Source organism: Falco naumanni, chromosome 6 (genome assembly GCF_017639655.2).
Source record: "Falco naumanni isolate bFalNau1 chromosome 6, bFalNau1.pat, whole genome shotgun sequence".
Lineage (NCBI taxonomy): Eukaryota > Metazoa > Chordata > Aves > Falconiformes > Falconidae > Falco > Falco naumanni.
The window spans coordinates 55,772,585-55,794,954 of NC_054059.1; the positions used below are offsets into that span (position 1 = coordinate 55,772,585).

Genomic DNA, 22,370 nt, shown 5'->3' on the forward strand with positions numbered 1-22,370 from the left:
TCAAAGTTGGCAGGAGGCTGTTATTCTCTTAATGAAAATGACTCAATACAGTGAACAGATAGCACACGTATTGGTTATTTTAGGTCTTCATAAAGATAGCACCCTCTAAAAAAGAAAGAAAAAATTGTTCTTCAATTAATTTTACGTGATAGTCTGTAAAGCCGAAGTTTATTTCTACAAAAAGATGAATTTACTACAACTATGGTTAAAGTGATGAATGACAACTGTTATTTAACACAAGTTATTTCAAAACTACAAACGCAACTGCCTTGTCTCTTTTTATGATGTTTAAATTCACTTGAGTATGACTAGTGAATGCTGTTTATTTGTGGTATGGAAATTATATCAACACTGCTTGACGCTCCTACTAGATGTTTTTCAGTATAACTTGAACAATATGAGCTGATCAAAATAATACGAAAGAACGTTCTAAAGAATAGCTGACCAATTTTAGAAGATGCAAAAAGCTACACCTTCATTTTTCATTTTATTTTTTCCTTAGGCTTTTTGAAATAAAGGAAACCAATAAGTAATATTTCAGAAAAGAAAAAAAAATCTAGTGAAAAGAGGAAGCAGTATCATAAAACACTGCCAGATCTGGTTAACCCAATTTGAAAAAAAAGTTTTAAAAAAAATCTTGCAGCAAGTTTCACAGGATTTAATTGATTCTTAATAAGACAATCAAGTTTCAATCATCAGCTTTACTGTGAGGCATTCACCATATAATACTACCTCTCCAAAGTCTCTCAAGACACTGTTATTGCTAACATTTACAGTTCATCTATTATCAACACATGATAATGTAGCTGACACTTAAATATACAACAGATGACACTTCTTGGTCCAGCATGTCTTCTATTTCTGTATGAAAATAGCCAATAAAGTAATGCACTGATACTGTAACTGATTAAAAATGTAAGGAACCCTATTGCCTCACTTATCCCCATGAAAACACTGAATTGTATCTTTCTAGTTTCAAAGATAGCCTTTTTAAATATTATTTTCCAGTGCAAGCTTGGAAATGATCTCATGCCATTTTCTGTCAAAATGATACTCTGAGAGTGTCTTTTACTTAGAGAGTATCTATTATTTGAGAGAAGAAATTTTGAGAGTTAAGGAATTACATTTCATTTGTAAATGTATGTACAAATTTGTACATATACAATAACATTATTTGTACACAGAGGTAGAGAAGAAGGATCTCAACTTCCAATAATTTCTTTCTCTTGTAGTATTTTTCCTCTCCTCTCTGATAGGCATTTCTTATTTCTTAAATACACTGTGAAACTCCCTTCTTCCCTATTTCTAATAAAGACAGCTGAAGAACTTCCATCTGCCTCCCCACTGCTTCCACGAGTTCCACAGACAAATTGCTGCACTGCATTGCCTTGCAAGCTGCATTTCAAACTGACTGACTCCAAAACAGCTCATACTTTGAAAGGAAGTGATAGTTACCTGGGTGCCTTCTTTTCTTTCACATCACATAACAGGGGCTTCTTGCACGGAGATTTACTTTCTGCATCATCCTGCTTAGCTGTTTCAGGTACAGTTTTCCCAGATGATCGATTATGAGCTGAAGATTTCATACCTACGTGACCAGGACTGGGGCATTTTCTGTCACTGTTTAAAACAAATTAACAAAATGTTTAAAACTGAAAGAACCTGAGTTATTCAACTTATTTTCGATATGCGTAAAGAGTCACTAATGTAACTGAAGATATACAAAGTTTTTGGGTTTTTTAAGAAATACACAGAAGTTTTTCATCTGCCACCAACAAAATTGTAAACCTGGGATTTTCAGAAATCACGGTACTGAACTCTCTTCCCCGTGAAATCAAAGGTAAAACATTTAGGCAATTCAACAGGAAGAGAATTTGCCTAATGTTATTTTCGATAACAAGCTGTTCACCTCAAATATTTCTAACATAAGAAAACTTTGAAGTATCATTTTCTGCCTATCCCTTCTCTCCCTTCCATGATATACCGCCCTCCAGCCAGGACACTTTAAAAATGTTATTCAGTCTCTTAACAGGGACAATGAAAAAAGGAGCACTTGACATGGTCCCTGCTACAGAGAACACTGCTCAAACTGTTACTAGCTTCACTGGGACAGTACCTGGGTTACCTATCAGAGCATAATCAAGTCACGAGATTTCTACAACCCTGCATTTACAGGAACAATCAATCCAAGCAGTGCTCTTTGACAGCTGAGTATTTTGGTTTTTAAAGCATGAAGCTGAAATTGTCTCCAAGAATACGATTTAAAATACCACCTATCAAAAATACATGGTCATTACAGTGGGAACTGGAAATCTTCACTATGAACATTCACATTTACGTTATGTAGCCCTTGAAAAGAACGGAAAGCCATTCTTCCTTTCCTTTCCTTAAATTCTCTGTGGATCCCCACAGCTCAGAATAAGCACAAGAGTTGGTGTCCACAATTTCGGATAGAAAACTATCATCTGGAAATCATCATCATGGAATCACATCCCTTTGGTTTTTCCCAGGGCTCCTACTCGAAGCTTCAGCTACAGACTTAAGCATCGTTCTTGCAAAACTTACTCCCAGTAATTTGATTCCCCACTCCCACAACAACAAGAATTTATAGCGGCTGATCTTCAAAAAGCAGTATTAATTTACAGTCACATCAGTAAGGCCAGCCCAGCAAACAAAAGAAACACAAATAAAACATTTTCTTAAATGAAACCAACTAGCAAACATTCAATTTTAAATTCCAATTAACTTAGTAGTCTAGATAGTTACACTGAAGATGAAAATGAACTCTTGTTAGATCATACACAGTAAAATCAGTTATCAGCCTTTGACAGCTAGGTGACTTTTTCAATAAGCACAGATGTGCAAACAGGCAGACCCTTCTGAAACCATTCAGCAGTTACCTAACTACAAATTACATTGCAGAATACAGAAGCAAATGTGTCCAATTAGTCATGGACATTGCTTCAATTGTAATTACTTGATTACAGGAGAGGTGGATCTTTCACTTGCTTCCACTTTTCTGTTTCTGGGGACAGGACTGGCTGCTGGCATCTCTCCGCTCAACCGGTCAGGTAAGAGGCTTTCTTTGTTCAAGTTCATCTCTGAATATGGGCAGCTGACTGCACTAGAAGTTGAAGAAAAGACATCAGAGACCAGTTTTCTAAAAGCAGATGCAATTGATTAATATAAAATTTAGAAAACAATGGAATAATTACTCTTACTTCAAAATGTCAATAAATCCATGCATTAAAAACCTCAACCAGAATGGTTTTTGCATTTCCTTTCGACAGCAAGTTATGTTACACATATATTCTGGAAAACTGCTTGATGAATGTTTAGCCAGCTTTCTCATGGTGATTTATATACAAAATACAGGGTGCCTTTGACTATACCCACCTCTCTCCAAATAATGTCATATTCCCATGGTTATTTTTTCTGTGAACAATAGTATTTCTATTATGCAATGTCTGTACAGAAGCTGCGTTGCAAGGGCACAGTATGAGGAATGGTGCACATCCTCCTACTGCGGCAAATGCCCCATCTTTGCAAATGCCATTTTGTGATATTCCATTAACAGACTGTGATATTTTCATAGTTTTTCCTATCATTCAGCACTCCCTATTTCACTGCACTCCAGCTAGGGAAAGAGAGAATGTGACACTGCACTGATATAACGACTTGTAAATATTACTCTTAACAAATGCAAAAGCCGTACCTCCCGAAGTCAGAAAGCCTGTGTTTGCATAGGAGGTAGGAAAGGGAAGAAGAGCAACACAAAACACAAGGGGCTGAACTAGGATTTTTTCTTCAGAAAACCACTCTGCAGTATTCAACTATCAGTCAGGCTACACACACTTCAAAGACAGTATCCTAAACTCTGAAAGGTATATATAAGCCACAACAGGGAATAACAACATACTCAAGTTTTCAAATCTCTATTTAAGACACAGGAGAGGCTGTACTAAACATGATGTTCTATTTGTGGCTCATGAACTATGACACTAACTAGAATGGGAAATTATGTTTTCCTACTCACCTGTATTAATACAAGGACCTCCATAATGGTAAAATGTAAAAAATTCATGTCTGTGATTTTGCTTACTTTCTTTTCAACAATATAACTACCTGCCTTTCCATAAACCACTCCAATATTTTATTTCACTGATCGTTACATGCATGATTTCCAAACAGAACTGCCTAATATAAACAAGTCTACCATGCCAGCCACATCCCCTGCCACCTCCAAATTACAAAAAATAACCAGAAAACCAACAGCTTTCATTATCATGTTCATTTTACAAAGCACAGCATTAAAAATGAAAAAAGGCCTTTTAATCAATATATGCTGTGTATTCTCCTTTTCCTTTACTGATGAAGCTTTGGAGTCAGAGAGTTAATATGTATCAACTCCTATGACAAGGTTCGACCAGTATTGGTGACCTAATTTTGGTCTCACCAACATAAAAAGTTGGTCAAAAATTACATTTCTCTCAGCTGTAGCATGAAACGAGTAAATTCCTCAAGGCTACACAGACCAAGTCAATCAGTCCTTGCTGGGGTTATCAAGACAGGAGTCCAACAGCATGTCTGATTTTTCAGTTGGTTCACTTGAAAACAAGACAGTATCAGCCTTTTTTTAAAAAAATCCTTGTATAGCTGTGCTGAACTTGAATTATGGAGGAAAAAACTTGCCAGGAGAATAGAGTTTCTGCTTTTCTCATCAAGATGAGATCCCTGTTTAAGCTCATTCCAAGCAGATACTGCTCCGTAACAGCCTGTACAGTGTCTTCAAGGGACATACAGCTATATCCCCAGGTGACCTGATGAAACACAAAACAATCGTCTTTGCTTTCTTCTGAGGAACTGGATGGTAGTCCCAGCACCTCCTCTGAGATAAGGCACTGATTTTTTTTGCCACGAGAACCTTCATACCAGGAGTTTTCACAGCTGAATAAGATATAGCTGAATGTGTGGCTGGACTCTAAAGCACTACACTTGAAATAGGATACCTTTCTGTTAATAAAATTGTTTTAAAGATATGGAACAGAATATACAAATAAGATTATTATCTGAGAATATACTTTTTATTTCTAAATTCTCTTAGGCAGAATTTGGCATTTTATTTTAGATTTATTTGTATACGTCTACTTGTACTTATTTTTCAACCTACTGTTTTTGTCTGTCTTAGGACTAGCCTCTGCTAGATGTCTTAAAAGAACAAAAAAAACATTAACTGAAATATGGGGAAGAAAACAGGAATACTAGGGAAGAGAGGAAGCTGTTATATAGTCTCAGTTCTTTATACTGCTGCATCTACCACAACGATCTCTTTTTCCCCTTTCATATGAGCTACATATGAACTAGATGAAAGATACAGGCCTCTATTCAGAAAAAAGGTTTTAAGGAGCCAATGCTAGTGGGATTTAAGTTCTTACTGTGACAAACTCATACCACTGTGATGAAATACAGTTATCAGAAACTCAGGAATATATTGATTCATACCAGATCTGCCATTGCTGTAAGGCAAAGCATGTAATCTTCTTTTGGCTTCCTATGCTCACAGGGCTGTTTTGAGGCTTAGTGTTTTTAAGCAGTTAGATGGTTGTCTCAAGGAAAACTAACCACCTAATCAGTCTTACACCACAATGAAATCTGACAATACAATTTCATCTCTAGCAGGTCTTCTGTTTACCAACACTACAACATGTTTTAAATTAAAAAACAAAGAAAAAAATTCTCAAAATTCATTCCTTCACTAGAACTTGACTGCTTATATACTGCCTTTTCTTTTAGCATTTTCTCGAAAAACAGAAGCTGAATGACAATTTCAGTCAACAGTAGTTATAACGTGATGCTTTAGAGCACTAGATTCCGACGAGCTTTTCTTTGTAATTAAACATTCCAGCTGCTGTATCATTTTTTAAAAAACTCTTTGATAGTCCTTTGATGCTACTATTACTTGGGGCAACAAAAAGAACCCTCATGGTTTCCACCATTAGCTTTGTTTCAACAAAATACAGCATGAATGAACCTGTGTATGAGTTACATGGCTTCAGATCAATCAGTAAATCCTGCTGAATCTCAATGCCTCCAGCCTTCAGTTCAGTTTAATGTGTCTACTACAAAGAATAAAAAATTAATCTTGTTATTCTTACATAAGAGAAGTATTTGATTTACACAAGACTGTAAGTTTTAGAGACAACTCATCTCAAGGGCTCAGAAGTCTTGATGTTTAGGTTACTTAATTTTAAATCATGGTTTTTAACTCTTCTGTCAACTCGAATCTGGATTTCTGCTCCAGCTTGCAGTTTGCCTTAGCACACTATTTTGAGAATAGCAGAGGTTCAAAAAGCAGTTTCCAAAATGATTAGATGTCCTTGACTTGGGAGTAACAAGGTCTGCCAGAGGCACAGAGAGAATGCCAAGAAGCAGAAGCAGCAGCAGGTACTCAGTTTGAAACCTCTACTATACATCTGACAGGGCTGTCCACCCTCCAGCACTGCTTCACAGCTTTGAAACCAGTCCAAAATAAAGACAGTCAATTATCATCTGAGCTGCTTTAGCAGGCTTCAGTAGACAAATATTCACATTAATACCACCTGACACACACACCCACACCCCACAGGAGAGTAATCAGCCAACTCTAAATGTTGAAGGATCAACACAGCAAGCAATTAGCTATCTGCAGCACACTTTGCATCCTACTGAAACGGCAGCAGAGTGGCTGGCAATACACGTCCATAACAGTTTTCTGAGGAAAGGGAGCCAATGCTTCCAGGGTCCTGCACAGGCTAAGTAAAAACTGAGCACTAAAATAAGCTTCTGGTTTTATCAAACCATGGAAGATCAATAAAGGAAAAATGCAATGCACTGATTACTACTTCCTGTATACCATTCTGAAGAATTCCTGTGATCATAGACCTAGGCTTTTCTAGTCAACAGAGGTTTTACATAATTAGCCCTTTGCAGAACTCTGATGTAACAGTAGCATATCCCATTTGTGGTTATTTTGCAACTCCTCTTCTGTCACTGTCAAGATCTATCTCTAGGTAGGGTTACACAAATACCTTTTTTCTCTAAAGTTCAAGAGTAATAGGATAAAACTGGGCAACTGATGGGTAGGCATGGACTTTAGCCTTCTCCAGACATGTGGAGATGTTCCTGTGTTCTATTAGTATGCAAACAAAGTTTCTGAAGCACAGAGTCCAACTGGATTACTTGGTTTCTGCTACATCTAACATCAGAAGGGAATATAAGACAGGCTTCTCTCTTAACCTGAAGAACAGTAAGGCGATACTCTGTTTCATAAAAGAACGTTAATACTGAAGTATTTTTTAATATGGATTATTAGTCTTTATGACTGCTTGGAGTATTTTGCAAACTTGTGTGAAGCCACAAACAGGTCTCCTGGTTTAGCTGTACTGGTTGGAAATGTCACCAACCCCAGCTCCTCATTGCCTTCTAGGTACAGGCTATTTCCAAGTGTTGCTAAGGGATGAGGCTGTATGGCAGCTTCAGGAAAATTCACCCAGATTTGCTCAAACTATCTTCCTTTGTGCGTTAAACAAATAGGTTGGACTAACTGATGGATTAGACTTTATCTAAAACCGCATCTGCTGTAAGTGATACGTGATTAGCAACAAACCTCCAGCAAAAAGGTCCTGACAACAACTGGGGGATGTATGCTTTTTCTTCTGCGGGATTTTTAAGTGATGTCTTTACTTCAGTTGACTTTATAGAAACATTTTTAACTAGTCTGGAAACAAGTGACCAAATGTTCTCTTCCACAATTTACAATACGTTTATCACAATTTACAACACATGTTTATCATCAAAGCATTCTTTCTTAGGAGGAAGCTGCTTCAGCAGTCTAAACCTGACTCAAGACTAGCTTATGACGGATTTGGCTGGGGCCAATGATCTTACATAAAAGATAAAATGAAACTTGAGACTGGCATCAAAATCAGATGAGAATTACTTCAGCTAAAAAGTAACAACATTCTGCTGAGCTGAGGTTTCCATGTTTCTGTGCTGTGGTTCTCTTACAACACAGCCTCCACCACGACACATTCAGTTAGTTCACTTTGACTTACACATAGTGCGTGTCAAGTTTCTGGTAAAATTCTTTATTCATGGAGAGCTGACCCAAAACACTAATGACCTGTTTACAACTGACGGCTTTGCATTACTGCTTAAACTCGAAATATCATTGTATGCATTAAACACCAGAGAGCATACAATTCACAATCATATGCAGGTGATCTGCATAATGCTACCAACCAGCACACCAGTCTCAGTTTCAGCTGCGCAGCACAAAACCCTAGATCAACTGGTGACAGATACCAAGTCCTTATCAACATCAACTTTTCCCAAAAGTAAATGCTTTCACCTCACTACATAATTAATCACCGAGGCTTTCATCTGGTTCCTAAGTTACAAGCTTTCAAAATTATTTCAGAATTACTTAGCATTTTAAATTATCATCTTTTCTGCACACAGGCATTTATGCTGTTGATAGATGTTGTGCCTCATCATGAAAAAAAAGATAAGCATGCTTAAATACATTTCAAGGTTGCCAAGATAAAAGAGCCAAGGGACTGCTACCTGATGTGGATAATTATACCGATTTCAAAATGTCTTTGTTAATTCAGGAAAAAAGTGATGGTACAATGTTAGAATTTTGGGGGTGACCTGGACCCTCAAGTCTGCAGACTGCAGATAAATAACAAATCTCACTGTTATCCTCAGAAACGCTCAAGAAAAAAACCCACAATATCAGCACACAGGGCAAAATGATACAATTAGTGAATAAGACACTTAATGGTGTTAATTTATTTGCTATGAAACAGCAAATACCTGTCTTATGACCAACAAAATCTCTTCAGTTATATTTTTATACCCTAGAACCATCAGTTAATGTGCAAATAATAGGATTGCTAAGACTGCAGTAAAAATAAACCACAACAGATTTCCCCGAGTTTGTTTCTTAATATTCAGGATAAGTAAATACAACAACTTTAAATAGCATGGAAAATCTAGTTATAAAAGCAAAGGCTACATGAACTAACTAGACATATAGCTCTTACTCATTCCTTCCCTATGAAACATATAGAAGTTTTAGTGCCAATGTTTATTTAGAGAGACCATAAATTAAAATTTTTTCTGACATAATCACTTATGGTTTCGTTTTCTTTTTTTTTTTTTTTTTTTTTTTTCCAGTTTCAGCCTTGGGCTAAGAATGGGTTCACCTGATTCTAAGTATTTGAGATGGGACACAGTAAACAATTGGAATTTATTACCTTACAGGCCAGGTGCGTTAATAAATCACACAAGACTCAGTCTACTGGAATATGAAATAAAATGGGTCACAGCTAAGCAGCCAGGAAGCTTTTGAGGCAAGTCTAGTTTACTTTACATTTGCAGTGGGCTAAGAACATGAATGTAGTAGGTTACCAGATGCTAAATGAAGGCTAACCTCTTAAGTACTAACTTGACTGTTTAAGGAGTTATCCTACTGATTGAGTCCAACAAAAAGGGTAAGAACAATCTGAAAGACAGCAGTGCGGCATACTGTGTCATGACACCACCACCACAGCTCATGTTGCAACAGGTTTTGTCACTGGAGCTAACCTAGCCATGCCCCTTCCTGGAGATAAAGCTTGTAATAGCAGCAGGAGTTCTTCTGCGTCCTAACAAGACAAACACAATGCCCTGCTGTGGATAGGAAAGAACTTCTTGCAGCAAAAGATGCCTTTTGCACACTAAACATGCAACAACACAGTAAGTTTTGCTGGCAGGTATCTTTGTTAGGGACGAGTCAGGACTTTAACCTCAGCTGATATGTCATCAAAACCTTGTAGCATAACTCTAGTCACCATGACAATTCTCTCACCAAAACCAAGAAAAGTTAGCTCTCCCATTGCAGAGCTAACTCTTGGATCATGGTAGTTCAGTAATACGTTTTAAAAACATGAACAGACAAATAACCAAATAGCCCTCTAACCATACGAGAGCAGAAAGTACAAAGTGATATGCCATCTGAGGATTGTATGACTGTGCCATGGAAAAAATCCAAGAGAATTTCTGGAAGCTCGAATTTGCAAAAAAGTGATAGGATTATATTTATGATACTTAAATTCTCAAATTAACATGTTAGGTTAACTCTATATCCCTTACTAAAACATTCAGGATTCACCTCATACTGTATTTCAAAAATCATCAATTTTTGGCTTAGTAACTGTTTCCCGTTTACTGTCACTGTCTCTCTGTCCCCCATTCCATTCTTCCATGCTGCTGCTCTCCCTATGTCAACTCTTTGTCTAGGACAGCTTAGGATGCCCACATTTCTGCACTGTATTTCAGGCGTTCAACAAAAGCATCTTTAGAACCACTAGGTACAAACAGCAAGTTGTTCAGGCTGTCCTTCAGGAATATGTCAATTGGAATTCCCTTTCTAGCATTTTTCCAAGCCATCAAGCAAATACTCACGCCTACCAATCAAGCAGGACAAAACCATCCAAGCCATAATAAAATTAGTGGCCTCATATTTCAAAAGGTTCAAAAGTTACTGCTTTACACATATCTGTCCATAACATCTTGCAAGTTGAACAGCAAACCGAGGAATCCTTGTAGGAATAAAATACAGAGCACCTGAACCTCTCAATTGTGACAAAAAATGATGTTCGACAAATCTTATCTCAGCACACCCTGGTGAAATGAAGTTACAGATTGCTAATGTTTATTTCAGCATGTTCACCATGGCAACTGAAATAATTGAATATTTAGGTTTACAAGATTTCCTATTTTTTTCCAGCTTGGATCTGTTTTCTTATGAACAACAGTTAAAAAAAACAAACATGTACACACATCGCTCAATTGAAAGAATAACATCACAGATTCATAGCACATACCCATACCTATGATGGCCGATATGTCTTGCTCTTTTAATGTGCCCAACTCCTTTACATCCTGCTGTGGGACACCCTCCATGCTCTAAAGCTTCCACCAATTCCAAAGGAGCTGCATGTCAGGGGAAAGTACATATGAGATTAAATAAAAGTATCTAATCCTTAAAAGTTACGTAAGTACACAGGAATAGCAGAGTAGCACAGTAAACATGAAGAATAAATAAGTAAACAAAATCTTATTTTAAAGTAATTTAAAAACACATTCTGCAAAAGCGTGATGGAGGTTCAAACAACCTAATTCACTTACTCTGTGTGATTAAGTCTCTATAGAAGAACCACATTGGTATAAAGAACGCAAATTTTGGAGGAACAGCGTGACTTCCAATTTCTCTCCTATTAACTACATGTATTTGGAACCTGCTTGTTTTGCAAAAGCACAGACAAGGTTATCCTGCTGTTCCTGAACATAGGAATCTGTTCACAATGGGTACTGACCTCCTCCATTTTTAGCTCAAGTTTTCCAGTGAACAAGACTTGAAAACAAAGGCTGAAATTGCTACTAAAAAGAATGAGCCATCAGGATATTTTTGACATTTTTACTTTCATGTGTCTATCTTTTTTTCATCAACCTGTAACAATGACACCTGCAGAGACATTAAAGCATGTAGCTGTCAAAACTAGCTTTGATGCTCAAGCAAACACAGTATATAACCCACAGGTTCACAGCAAGCAGGGGAGACGTACTCCACCACAGGAAATGGAGAACACCTGCTGCACATCTACAAACATGCACTCTCTCTAGTACTCGTGTTACTTGAGAAGTACATGAACTTGTACCTCCCCCTACACATAACAATACTGACATAAAAGGTTTATTTAAATAATTTTTCCTACATGAAAGACAGATTCTTACTCGCAGATGGATAATGAAAAATGGAGAATTATTATGTATAATTAGGGCAGTCCAAAAGCATATTTTAACAGATGTTTCCACTATGCTGTTACAACACTACAACTACACTGAATTCCAAAGATTTCTATAGGCTTTAAAATGGTGCAGTGACTGACAGAGCAGAAAATTTTATCTTTTCTACCTGTATGCAGATCTGACACCTATAACCTAACAAGTTAGTAGACTCAAAGGAAGAGTTAACTAAACAGGGATGTTTTGTAAAGGAAAGCCCTGTCTTACTGATGCTCTGGTTTTGCAAAAACTAGCTTCCTACAAATGTTCTCTTCACTCAAAAAAATCAAACTCTCTGAAAATGTAATTTAAAATGGCTGTCCATATTTATGGAAGAAGCCGCTGCTTGCATCATTGTGAAACTAAGATTTATTTTTTTTTTAATCTTAGGTAACAAAAATGTTGCAACCTTATTCAGCTCTTTTGCCATATGATACAAATTTTACTTATGTGGCCACAGACTACTATTTCCCACTCGACTGTTCCTTCATTCAGTACAAGGATGCACATCTCAGATTAAGAAACAGAAATGCAGCATCCCGTCTTCTCATTACACACTCTGTGCTTTGGCACTTACCACACTATTGAGACTCTGCTTTGAAGACAGAATGATTAACTTCCTAACAGTCAGTCATCACTGTACCACTGGAGTGCTCAGAAAACTAATGAATATACTCTGATGATGCTCCTGATAGGAGACATTTCTTCTTGACATTTCAGAGACGCTGAATTGAGGTACCGAGATTTTCAGGTAACACATTCACACAATCTATATGCACCTTACCTCAGTTATTTTAGATTTAATTTTTTATCAGTGTACTTGGCATTGCTCAGCATTTATTCCCAAGCACAGCTCTTTCTGATCACAGTTACAGCTGTGAATACTCAGCACTTGTGCAAACCACACCTCAGAGTCACAACATAAAACAATCCCAGAGAAGATCACTCAATTAAAAAACCTCTGTTCACAGTTTGGCTAAAGTGATTTTACTACCGTTATCCAGAAACACAATGGCATAGGCAGGGATACAGTTACCACAAAAGTCTCTTCTCCCTGCAACCTTCAGTCTCATTTATGACAGACCTCCCTCCTCTTTAACAAGTAAAACAAAATCCCCAGAGAGGGCAAGCCAGTAAATTCAGTATTATTATTGGAACTAAGCTTCTGTTAGATTTACCTTCAGTGTGGGCACCACTAACTCCTCTTTGCTCAGCTGAATTAAAAAATCAAGTTACCTGGTTATGAGGATTTGCCACAGCATTTGTGCCTTCTCAGTGCAGTCTGGACTCCTTTGAGCTAAAAAGCACACTAATCTTCAAGAGGATTTTAACAGTGGTACCCTATCCCTACTGAATGCCACAGCAGTTTCATCACTGGCTTCAAGAAGGTCAGGATTTTATGCAACAGATCTTTGTCATCACTTCAGGTTTTGACTGTGGTTCTTATGCAAACAAAGAAACATTTTATTTCCATTACAGTAAGGATCAATAAAGCTATCTACTAAAAAGTAATTAATTACTGACTGTTGATCTTGCACTAAATGTCACATTTACATTATTTTGCATATCCTAGTTGCTATGCTTACTTGGATAGCACTGGCAGGGAAAAAGATAGCACACTACATGTGCCTTTTAACATCATTACGTTACAATGTGATTTCTCTTACTAAGTGGGGGCTGAAGAGGGTGTCCAGTTTTTGTACACCAGCCTGCAGGATGGATATCAGGGCTATCTACATCAGTCCAATAGTCATAAATACTATCCCAGCCATCAAAATGAACCTAAAATAAAAGAGAAGAACAAAACATTTTACATCAGAAAAAATCTCTATAAAATCAGTTTCCCTAAGTAATCTCTAAAAATGGTATGTCCATTATTGAAGTCACTTTAAGAGAACTGTCAGAGTTACACAAAAAATACATGTGCATTAGATTCTGGAGCAGGCATACTGTCGCTGAAGTTTTGAAACATTTTTTAATCTCCTGTTTGAACACGATTTAGGAATAGCAGAGCAGTAAGCAAAGGACTACAAAAGAATTGCATTTATCCATAAAAATATAAACCAACAAGTAAAATTTTTACTAACATCAGACTATACAAGATAAGGAGTTGAAACGGAAGAGAAAAGTATGTGACTTCCCAGAAACCCACCAGTATGGGCTATACATGTGCTTTTTTTCAGGTGAAAGCTAAGTATCTTCAAATCTTACTTGAAGTCTGTACTAGTAAATAGCTCGGATCTCTTATGCATGCATGTGTGGATGCATGTACACATAGATACATACAAATAGAGCTCTTTCAACATATGCTACAGAGTCAAATTACCATCCTAGAAGTTAAAAATCCTGTCATTTAAATAGATTAGACTGGATAAGGGTTTGGTTGGTTGGTTTGGGGGTTTTTTTGCACGACCAACTTAGAGTTTAGATAGAAAATGCGTAGGTGTAAAGATATTAGTTTTCATGACTCCCAGACACCAGTTAATTCAGATTCAAAAAGAAATGTCAGGTATTATTTTCTGCTTGAAATACGAGGTATGTCTAATCTGTACAAACTGCAAAACCAAGTATCTTTCAAATCCATCTAACTGGATATCTGGAATATGCTAGCCCTTCTAACAGTAAAGTGCTTCAGAGCATAAACTGGTTTTGTAAAACACATGAAAAATAATTCAAGCATAACAACTTCTGGAAGTTTGCAATTCCTTAAAAATACATTATCTGAGATTAATCCAACCTAAAGTCCGTAATTAATATAAACTTCAGAATTACAGAAGTCACTGGCAAGACACAAGAGATCAGGGTTATTTTCTCGTGTCTCACTTAGATGTCTCACCTCTCCCTGGATGTTTATAGAGACAGATTCAATTAACCTAGGCCAAATATTTTATGGGCCCTAACACAAACATCATAGCAGACCTTTGACACTTAATATTAAATCATTGCATTTCTTGATAGAATAGACAACTGTCTTACAACAACTATTCCCAAAGCAATTTTCCAACATATTGAACTCTGCTTTATAATTACCTACGTCAGCAAATGTAACTAAGGACAATAAAACAACCCCTTCCAAAGGAATTACATGCATATTAATCAGTGAAAAGGATGAGCAAAAGCTTAGCAGGACCCAACAATGTGACTCATTTTGTCCTGTGCTCAATTTTACAACCATAGGATTCTGGTTTTACAAAGTACTCATCAGTGACCCAAGCAGAGCAGTACAGTAAGACAGAGAAACTTACTTTTATTCTATAATCATCGGTATCTACAATGGTTGCTACTCTGATAAATACTGGATTTCTCTTGTCAACCACTTCAAGTTTCATGTTTTTCTGAAAGCCATGAGAAGGTTTCTAGAAAAGCAGAACAATATTAACAGAAGAAAACCTCAAAAATCTCACACAATAGTAAAGTATATAAAATCCATAGAAATTTTTGTCTTCATTTTCTCAGATCTGCCCTCTCCCTCCAACAAATCCAAGCATAAAAACGTAATTTAAACCAGTGTTATTAAACTAGAAAAATTAAGTAACTACATTGGGATTCCAGCTTCTCCTGGAATGGACAGGATTCAAGCCATGCAAGCAAGTTAAATGGGGATCTTTATTCTAAATCAGTTGGTTTTTTTCCTAAATTCCCTAGAGGAGTTTTCCCAGAGATTTGGTCAATGGTTTCATATGAACGATGTATTACATACCAACAGCTTGAAATGTCTATGAAATTGTCCACAGGAAACATATTTGTGCTTTTTAGTATGTGTTTTTGCTTTGTGAATCAAATCTTTTTCAGTCTCCTACTGAAGACGTTAACCCATGGTATAATAATAATAAATACTTAGAACAAACACCTATTTTGTAATCCTATTTTGGCAGAAAAGGTGTCTTTGTTTGGAGTACCAGATTTTATCTCTGCCATCTACAGCTATGAAATTTAAAGCAAAAGATATTTCCATTTTAAAGGAACATATGCACAAAACAGATTATGTTTTTATTCTAGATTTCTAGAAAAATAACATAAACTGTCTCTTTAAGACTTTCCAGACCATTGGTGCTTTTTTTTCAGCTCAGCTTAAGAATTCTGTTTTCTCCCATAATCCAATATAAAATACTGTGACTGCCTCAGGAAGACTTCACCCAAACTCCAACACAATCCGCATTTTATTCCCATTAAAGCTGCTTGCTTGTTGTTTATCACAATTAGTATTAATATGGTTGTCATTATATTAGTTCAAAAAGCAGGGAGGTGTTTCTCTGGCTGTGAAACCACAAGACAGAGCACAGCTAACCCACATGTAGTCAAGCTCTCCTTCGCCTCCATCCTCAAAGCCAGCCAGCCTGGTCTAAGCTAACTTGTGGGACCTACACCATCCCCAGACACTCCCTGCTAGTATTGTTTCTGGAGCAGGGCTGAGCCAGGCCAGCTAGCATTCTGCCTGCTTAATGCTGTCAATGCCTGCACACCTGTGGTATGTTCTGTTCAGTTCTCCAGTGCAGACACAAACAGACGGACCTTGCTGGCTGGAAGACCCTGTGGGCCACCGGTGGGGCATTCCCACTGCTGAGCCTGCAGGGTGGCTGTTGCCTGAACTCAGGGCGGCAACATTAAAACATGGATGCTCTGGGACAAAAAGAAAACGTTTGCTTTTAGCTTGATGTAGCCAAGGTCACAGCCTTCCTCTGTTTTGCCAAGGACTATACCTCTCAAAAAATAACCAAACATCTTCCTAATCCTCGCTCTGAGTATTCTTGCTAAGACCGCAACAATGAGTCATGTCATTAAGTCAGACATATTTTGGGGCAATAAACTGCAGCTCAGTAATAAAGTCCGGTGATCTCCTGATCCCACGAACTGCTATAAGCACCACGCTTCTGCTTTCATTAATCCAGCTCTTAGCAAAGCGTTATTCAGAATTAGTGACCCTAATTGGAAAAGCTGAGTCAAATAGCTTCAGCGCGCTGTGAGACAAGGGGCTGGGAGCTACCAGCCATCTGATGCTGGCTCCTAACAGCAATCCTGATCTGCATTACTGACCAGCCCGCTTTCCTCACTGAAATCCTAAGGGCTCATGAAAGATGGGTGTCACTGAAAGAAACTAGCAAGTACAAAGCTAAAAGAAAAGGATGTTTCCCACAAACATCATAGTTACGCCTGTGGATGCTGACCATGTGCTCTACTCACAAGCTCACACCTGAAAAAGCCTGCTGAAGGGTATTAAAGACAAACACCCTCTTGGCTACTGCCAGAGACAATGGACTAGATGGGCAACCAGACTGACCTCCTAGAACAGTTTTTACATTCTCACTCTATTTACTGCACCATTTAAAATGTATGGATAGAAATACATCTGTTCAAAATATGTTATGATGACTCACTACCTACCTCATTATTTCTAATAACCAGGCAGTAATTTCCATAGCAAACTGCATTCATTAGTAATATTTTGTAGCATTTAATTCCATTTGTAATGATTAAAATAATAAAGTAATAGTGATTTATAATAATAATTATCTGATTTCTAACAGTGAACTGAAAACCTGCATGAAAACAAACCACCTATTATGCAACTAATTAACTGGATACATTTGGAAACATAGGAACACCATATATGTATTCTCTTCTTTAATTAATTACATGCTTTTCAAAGCATGAAAAAAATATAAGCATTTTCTCACCACTTTAAAAGCCCTTGCAGGTGCAGGTAATGAACTGGTTTCTTCCAAATACTTCTCCCAAGAAAAATGCTTAGCGTGTGGATAATCTGGCATAGAAGAGCAAAATTAAACACAGCAGTACAAAACCCCAAAATTGATGTATAATTTATAGAATGCCTAACAATTTCATAATGCTATTCTGATTTATGCTTCAGATTTATAAAATAAGTACAAGAAAGGCTATTCTAAATTGTCTCTGACACATTCACCATGCAGGTTAAAAAACCTAACAATCTTCTCACACACGATACTCAGTAGCTAGCAGAAAAAGTCACAATTCCTTTGGATATGAGAATATAATGTGGACTGAAAAAATCTGTCCATTCAATTAAAGAAATTATTTTAAGTATTATAAAGCTAATATTTTACAAACAGTAATTTACTGGCAAGCACAATCTAATCAGTGATGGCTTTGTACCACTTTAGAGCACACCTGACTACTTGTTACTCTTTCAGCGAATTTCTTTTAACTGAATTTCTATAAAAAAAGCCTGGACATTTACGATATGAAAAATTTACAGATATCATTAAAGAAGATGTTGCCTTTCCCAGAAAGTGTCATGTTTATAAACACTTTATGCAAGAAACACAAAGACAGCTTTGCTCTTAAAGAAAAGGCAGTGCCTGTCCTTTGCCTTTACTCTGCACTAGAAGTTTGACGTTTAAACATTATGATTCATAATCTAGAACAGAACAAAACCAATTCAGATTCATTTTAAAAAGGATCTCACTGAAAAATAGGCTGTAATTAACCTCCTGACAGATTGCTTACGACTTTTCAAGATTGCTGGCTATTAGAATTTCTGTCAAAGTTGGTTTTAATTTTCCATGTTCTCAGACCACAGATGGCAGTTTCCGCAAGAGAGCATTTAGATCATCCAGCTATACACAACAGTCCACAAAAACAGTGGTGGTCTTATATTTCGTACTAATTAATACACTTTCATTCTTCTGTATCTCTCTCATTGTGCCTTCTTCCCTTCCAAAGAGCCCTTACAAATTTGATTCCTTGATCATATAAGGCAATCTTCTCATCAACTCATTATCTTACATATTTAGTTCACGTGAAGATGTTTTTCTTATGCAACAATCTCACACACCTAGAATTTGTTTCAGCAGCATTTTCAGTGTGTGTCTCAGAGTAAGTGAATACAATCAGCCAAAAATACAAACTTGTTCAGATGCTAAGGGGTATCTGTCGTGAATAGATGTCTCTCTACTAAAGCAGCATAAATGTGCATACCTAACACCTAATGCCTATTGTACTTCTACATTCACTATATTATGTCCTGTAAAAAAATGCAAAACCTCTCAAATACCAATTCTTAATCACCGAAAGAAAAATTCAGAAGTGGTAACAATAAGCTTATTGTAAGTTGTAATGCTGCTACCTCACTATAACCTCCTTAAATCTTTCAGATGTGTAATAAGATACAAACCTGGTGGAGTGATGAGAGTTCTTTTATGTTCTTTACACCATCCAACAGGATGAATATGTGGACTAGCTGCCTCACACCTGGTAGAGCAGGAAAAAAAAAAGTGATTGATAATGTAGTTCTTCAGGAAGTCCTATTATGCTTAGAAAATGAGACATGCAAAAAAGATTTAACAAATTCCAGATAACCTATGACACCTTCAATTTACACTTAAACTACTAACATAATCTGAAGATATGAACATATTTAGCACATCCTTGTTACCACTTAAACAAGCGTAAGGTTTTATTTACAATTTCAATGGAAGATCAAAAAATAAGTCCTTTAAGTCAGTGTTAGATCCATTTAGGAGATAATAATATATAATAATATAATGCTGGACCTGAAAAATTCACATGTAGACACTCTTGGTAGAAACATGTTGGCAGGTTGCAAGAACACAGTAATCCCATCAAAGACAGATGGGGTTTTGCAATGCCAAGATCAAAACTTTAAACCAAAAGCTTAAAGATCTTGATTAATGGTCCAAGTTACACCTGGGAGCAGATTAGAAAATCATGCATATCTGCAATGCACTGTCAATAACAAGTACAAACTCAAAACCAGATTCTGAGTGGTCTGAATGGAGCTATAAACAAGTTATTATAACCCAGCAGCACATGGGCAAAGTACGTCTGAGAAAAAGTGTTCAGCAAAAAAGAATAAAACAGCATTTTAGGCTCCAAACTGCCGGGAAGAATCCCAAAATAATCAGTGATCCAAGACAGCAAATTGCTCTAAAAAAAGCTGATCAAACTCTCTTACTCAAGGGACTAACAACTTTTGATATCTTCCGTCACGTGCATCAAATTTTGCACTAGTGCTATTGCCTGTGGCATGCTACAAGAACCACTGAAGACTAATTGAGGCAGTGTGAGCTACACTTGACATGTGCTGGCATCTGTCTGAAGCAAGGAGAGATCACTCTCACTGTGCTCACTGGTTCAGTTACATTGTGCTCAGAAGAAAGTGGCAGTAGGTCCTGGCTATCAAGCTCTGTTAGCAATTAAAAAAAAAAAAGACACAATTTTATATCAATTACACAAAGGTAATTGATATAAAAGCAGGTAAGAAAAAAACGAACATTCAGTATTATTGAATTATTATATATAGAACGACAGAACTTTATTACATTTGTTTTATTATTTCATATCATAGCACATTATGTACAACATAACATATAATCTATAAGATATGTAATGTATATGCTATAATTATTACATAATTATGCAATATTATTAGGAAAAAGGTAAGACTGATCTACAGGACAAGTAAAAAGCCATCAGACTCTGCTGTGAAACATGCACCATCCCTATTGTCTGCAGCGATACCTAATAATTGTTTTTGAGTTGGCTGAACAATTAACAGTGATTTTTAAAGAAGTAGATAATATGTAGTCAAGGTGACTAAGGAACATCATGTTGACACAAAAAGCATCCATCTGATTATTCTGCACGGCACTGCACTATGCTGTGCAAACATACCCTTTGCTTCTATTTAGCTGGAAATTATGAAATCCAACAAAATGCAGCCTGAGTAAGTTGAAATAACTAAGGCCTTCATTCCACATTCCCCAGTAAGAGATCAAGAAACCATGCTTAAGCAGCCAAGCGGCATTCTAGATAGAAACACCATCTCTCCCTCCTGCTGAAGGAATGCTGCTTTCCAAACACTTCTCAAATATTTAATGAGAAAAGAAGACAAGCAGAGAGCATCCATGCATGAAGACATGTATTTCATATACAATAATCATTGCATAAAATACTGAAATACTCATGTGATCCAGTTTCTATTTAATCCTTCACTGAAGTCTGTGTCTCAAATGTTAAGCTGGAGAGTTAACATGTATTCTCTTCCTTTCCCCTCAATCCGAGTTACTAATGCAAAATACCTAACATGGGTCTGTTCTCCCTGATTGTTGTAATACAATCATTACCTGCATCTACTCAGCAAGTATTAGCATTCTGGAAGTTCATATTAATGAAGTTCCCTTAATTAGCAGTACTAATTTGTATTTTTAAAAAAAATATCACATTAATAAAATGTAACATTTAAGAGGGTGCAATCAACTGTGCACGATAGAAAAAGAAGTTGAAGGTAAATTAGCAGGCACCCTAACATCTTAAGGCTCAGATCAAAATGCTAGGTCTGCTGATCTTGAATACAAACATCTTCCAAAGACTGCAGAAGGAAACACAGTACAGAAGAGACTCTAGACTGAACCCTGGGCTACTACCACATTGCAGGTTTGAACCTGTGCTGCATAAAAGAAAAAGGAGGACCATATCATATTTGGAATACTGAGAATAACACTAATTCTATTTTTTTTTTTAAATCTGAGAACTAATTTTACATGATGTCTAAAGTTCAATATGGATATACTTAACAGAAACGTAGGTTGGGTGCCTCAGACGCACCATCTCCGAACAAGCACTCCTCTAGCCTTCTACCTAAGAGTCAAGCACTAATGATGAAAAATACTGGCCAACCTACTACAATTATCTTGTGGCTTTATGCATGAAACAGCTCTGCTAGTACATCTTCGTAATGACGCCAAACAGATCAACTTCTAGCAGATAAGACCTACCTTTGATAGACTCTCTAATGGCTCTGACAACAGCCAGGGATTCAGCTTACTTCCAGAATACCGACCTTTTGTCCTACTGCAATACATAAAGCTATACTATATGTATTTATTATTTATAGTATCACACAAGGTACTCTCTAAATCACTGAAGCTGCCATTAATAAAAGGAAACAAAAGGACTTCTGTGATAATTTTGCACTGTTAAACTCAGCAGCTGACTCCTAGGAACACCTTGCCCCAAACAAATCGAAGAGAAGGTGAGTGCTTCAGGCTCCGTCTGTTCTCTTCCCTTCTCTTTACAATAAATGTGAAGGGAAGCTAACAAGCAAGGGGGGCAACACTGCTCTCTTCTACCCCTCTCAAGTCGGAATTTTACGTGGAAGAATCCTTCTGCACTGGAAGGACATATCCTCTTACTTCCTGAAACGTTTTGCAGTAAAGTCCAAAACAGTATTATACTTAAAATTATGAGGTGAACTTGTGAAAACACTCACCAGGACAAACCTTCTAAATGCACTTGTTCTGCTTTGCTTTTTCAAGCATAGTTTGAACAAACATTTTTATAAAATTCTGAAAAGTAAATGCCACTGCACAAACTTCTTGAATAAGCAAGCATTATCATCCATTTCTCTTGATCTGAATTTAACTATCTGTATATATGAAACAGATTTTTTGGAAAAATTAACAGGACAGCTTCAAGAATAAGCAAGTGACCAAGATATG

At 36.9% G+C, this 22,370-nt stretch overlaps 1 protein-coding gene across 5 annotated transcripts in view; it reads right to left on the reverse strand.

Moving 5' to 3' along the window:
- L3MBTL3 (L3MBTL histone methyl-lysine binding protein 3) overlaps positions 1-22,370 on the reverse strand; it is an 84,161-nt gene that overhangs the window by 13,352 nt on the left and 48,439 nt on the right. For all 5 annotated transcript variants that reach the window (XM_040598727.1, XM_040598729.1, XM_040598726.1 and 2 more), the window contains 7 exons: positions 19,025-19,101; positions 17,547-17,632; positions 15,117-15,227; positions 13,539-13,653; positions 10,917-11,019; positions 2,978-3,124; positions 1,456-1,620 (listed from right to left, as the gene is read on the reverse strand). In XM_040598727.1, coding sequence (XP_040454661.1) covers positions 1,456-1,620; positions 2,978-3,124; positions 10,917-11,019; positions 13,539-13,653; positions 15,117-15,227; positions 17,547-17,632; positions 19,025-19,101 — 804 coding nt within the window. The remainder of the gene's footprint in view (positions 1-1,455; positions 1,621-2,977; positions 3,125-10,916; positions 11,020-13,538; positions 13,654-15,116; positions 15,228-17,546; positions 17,633-19,024; positions 19,102-22,370) is intronic.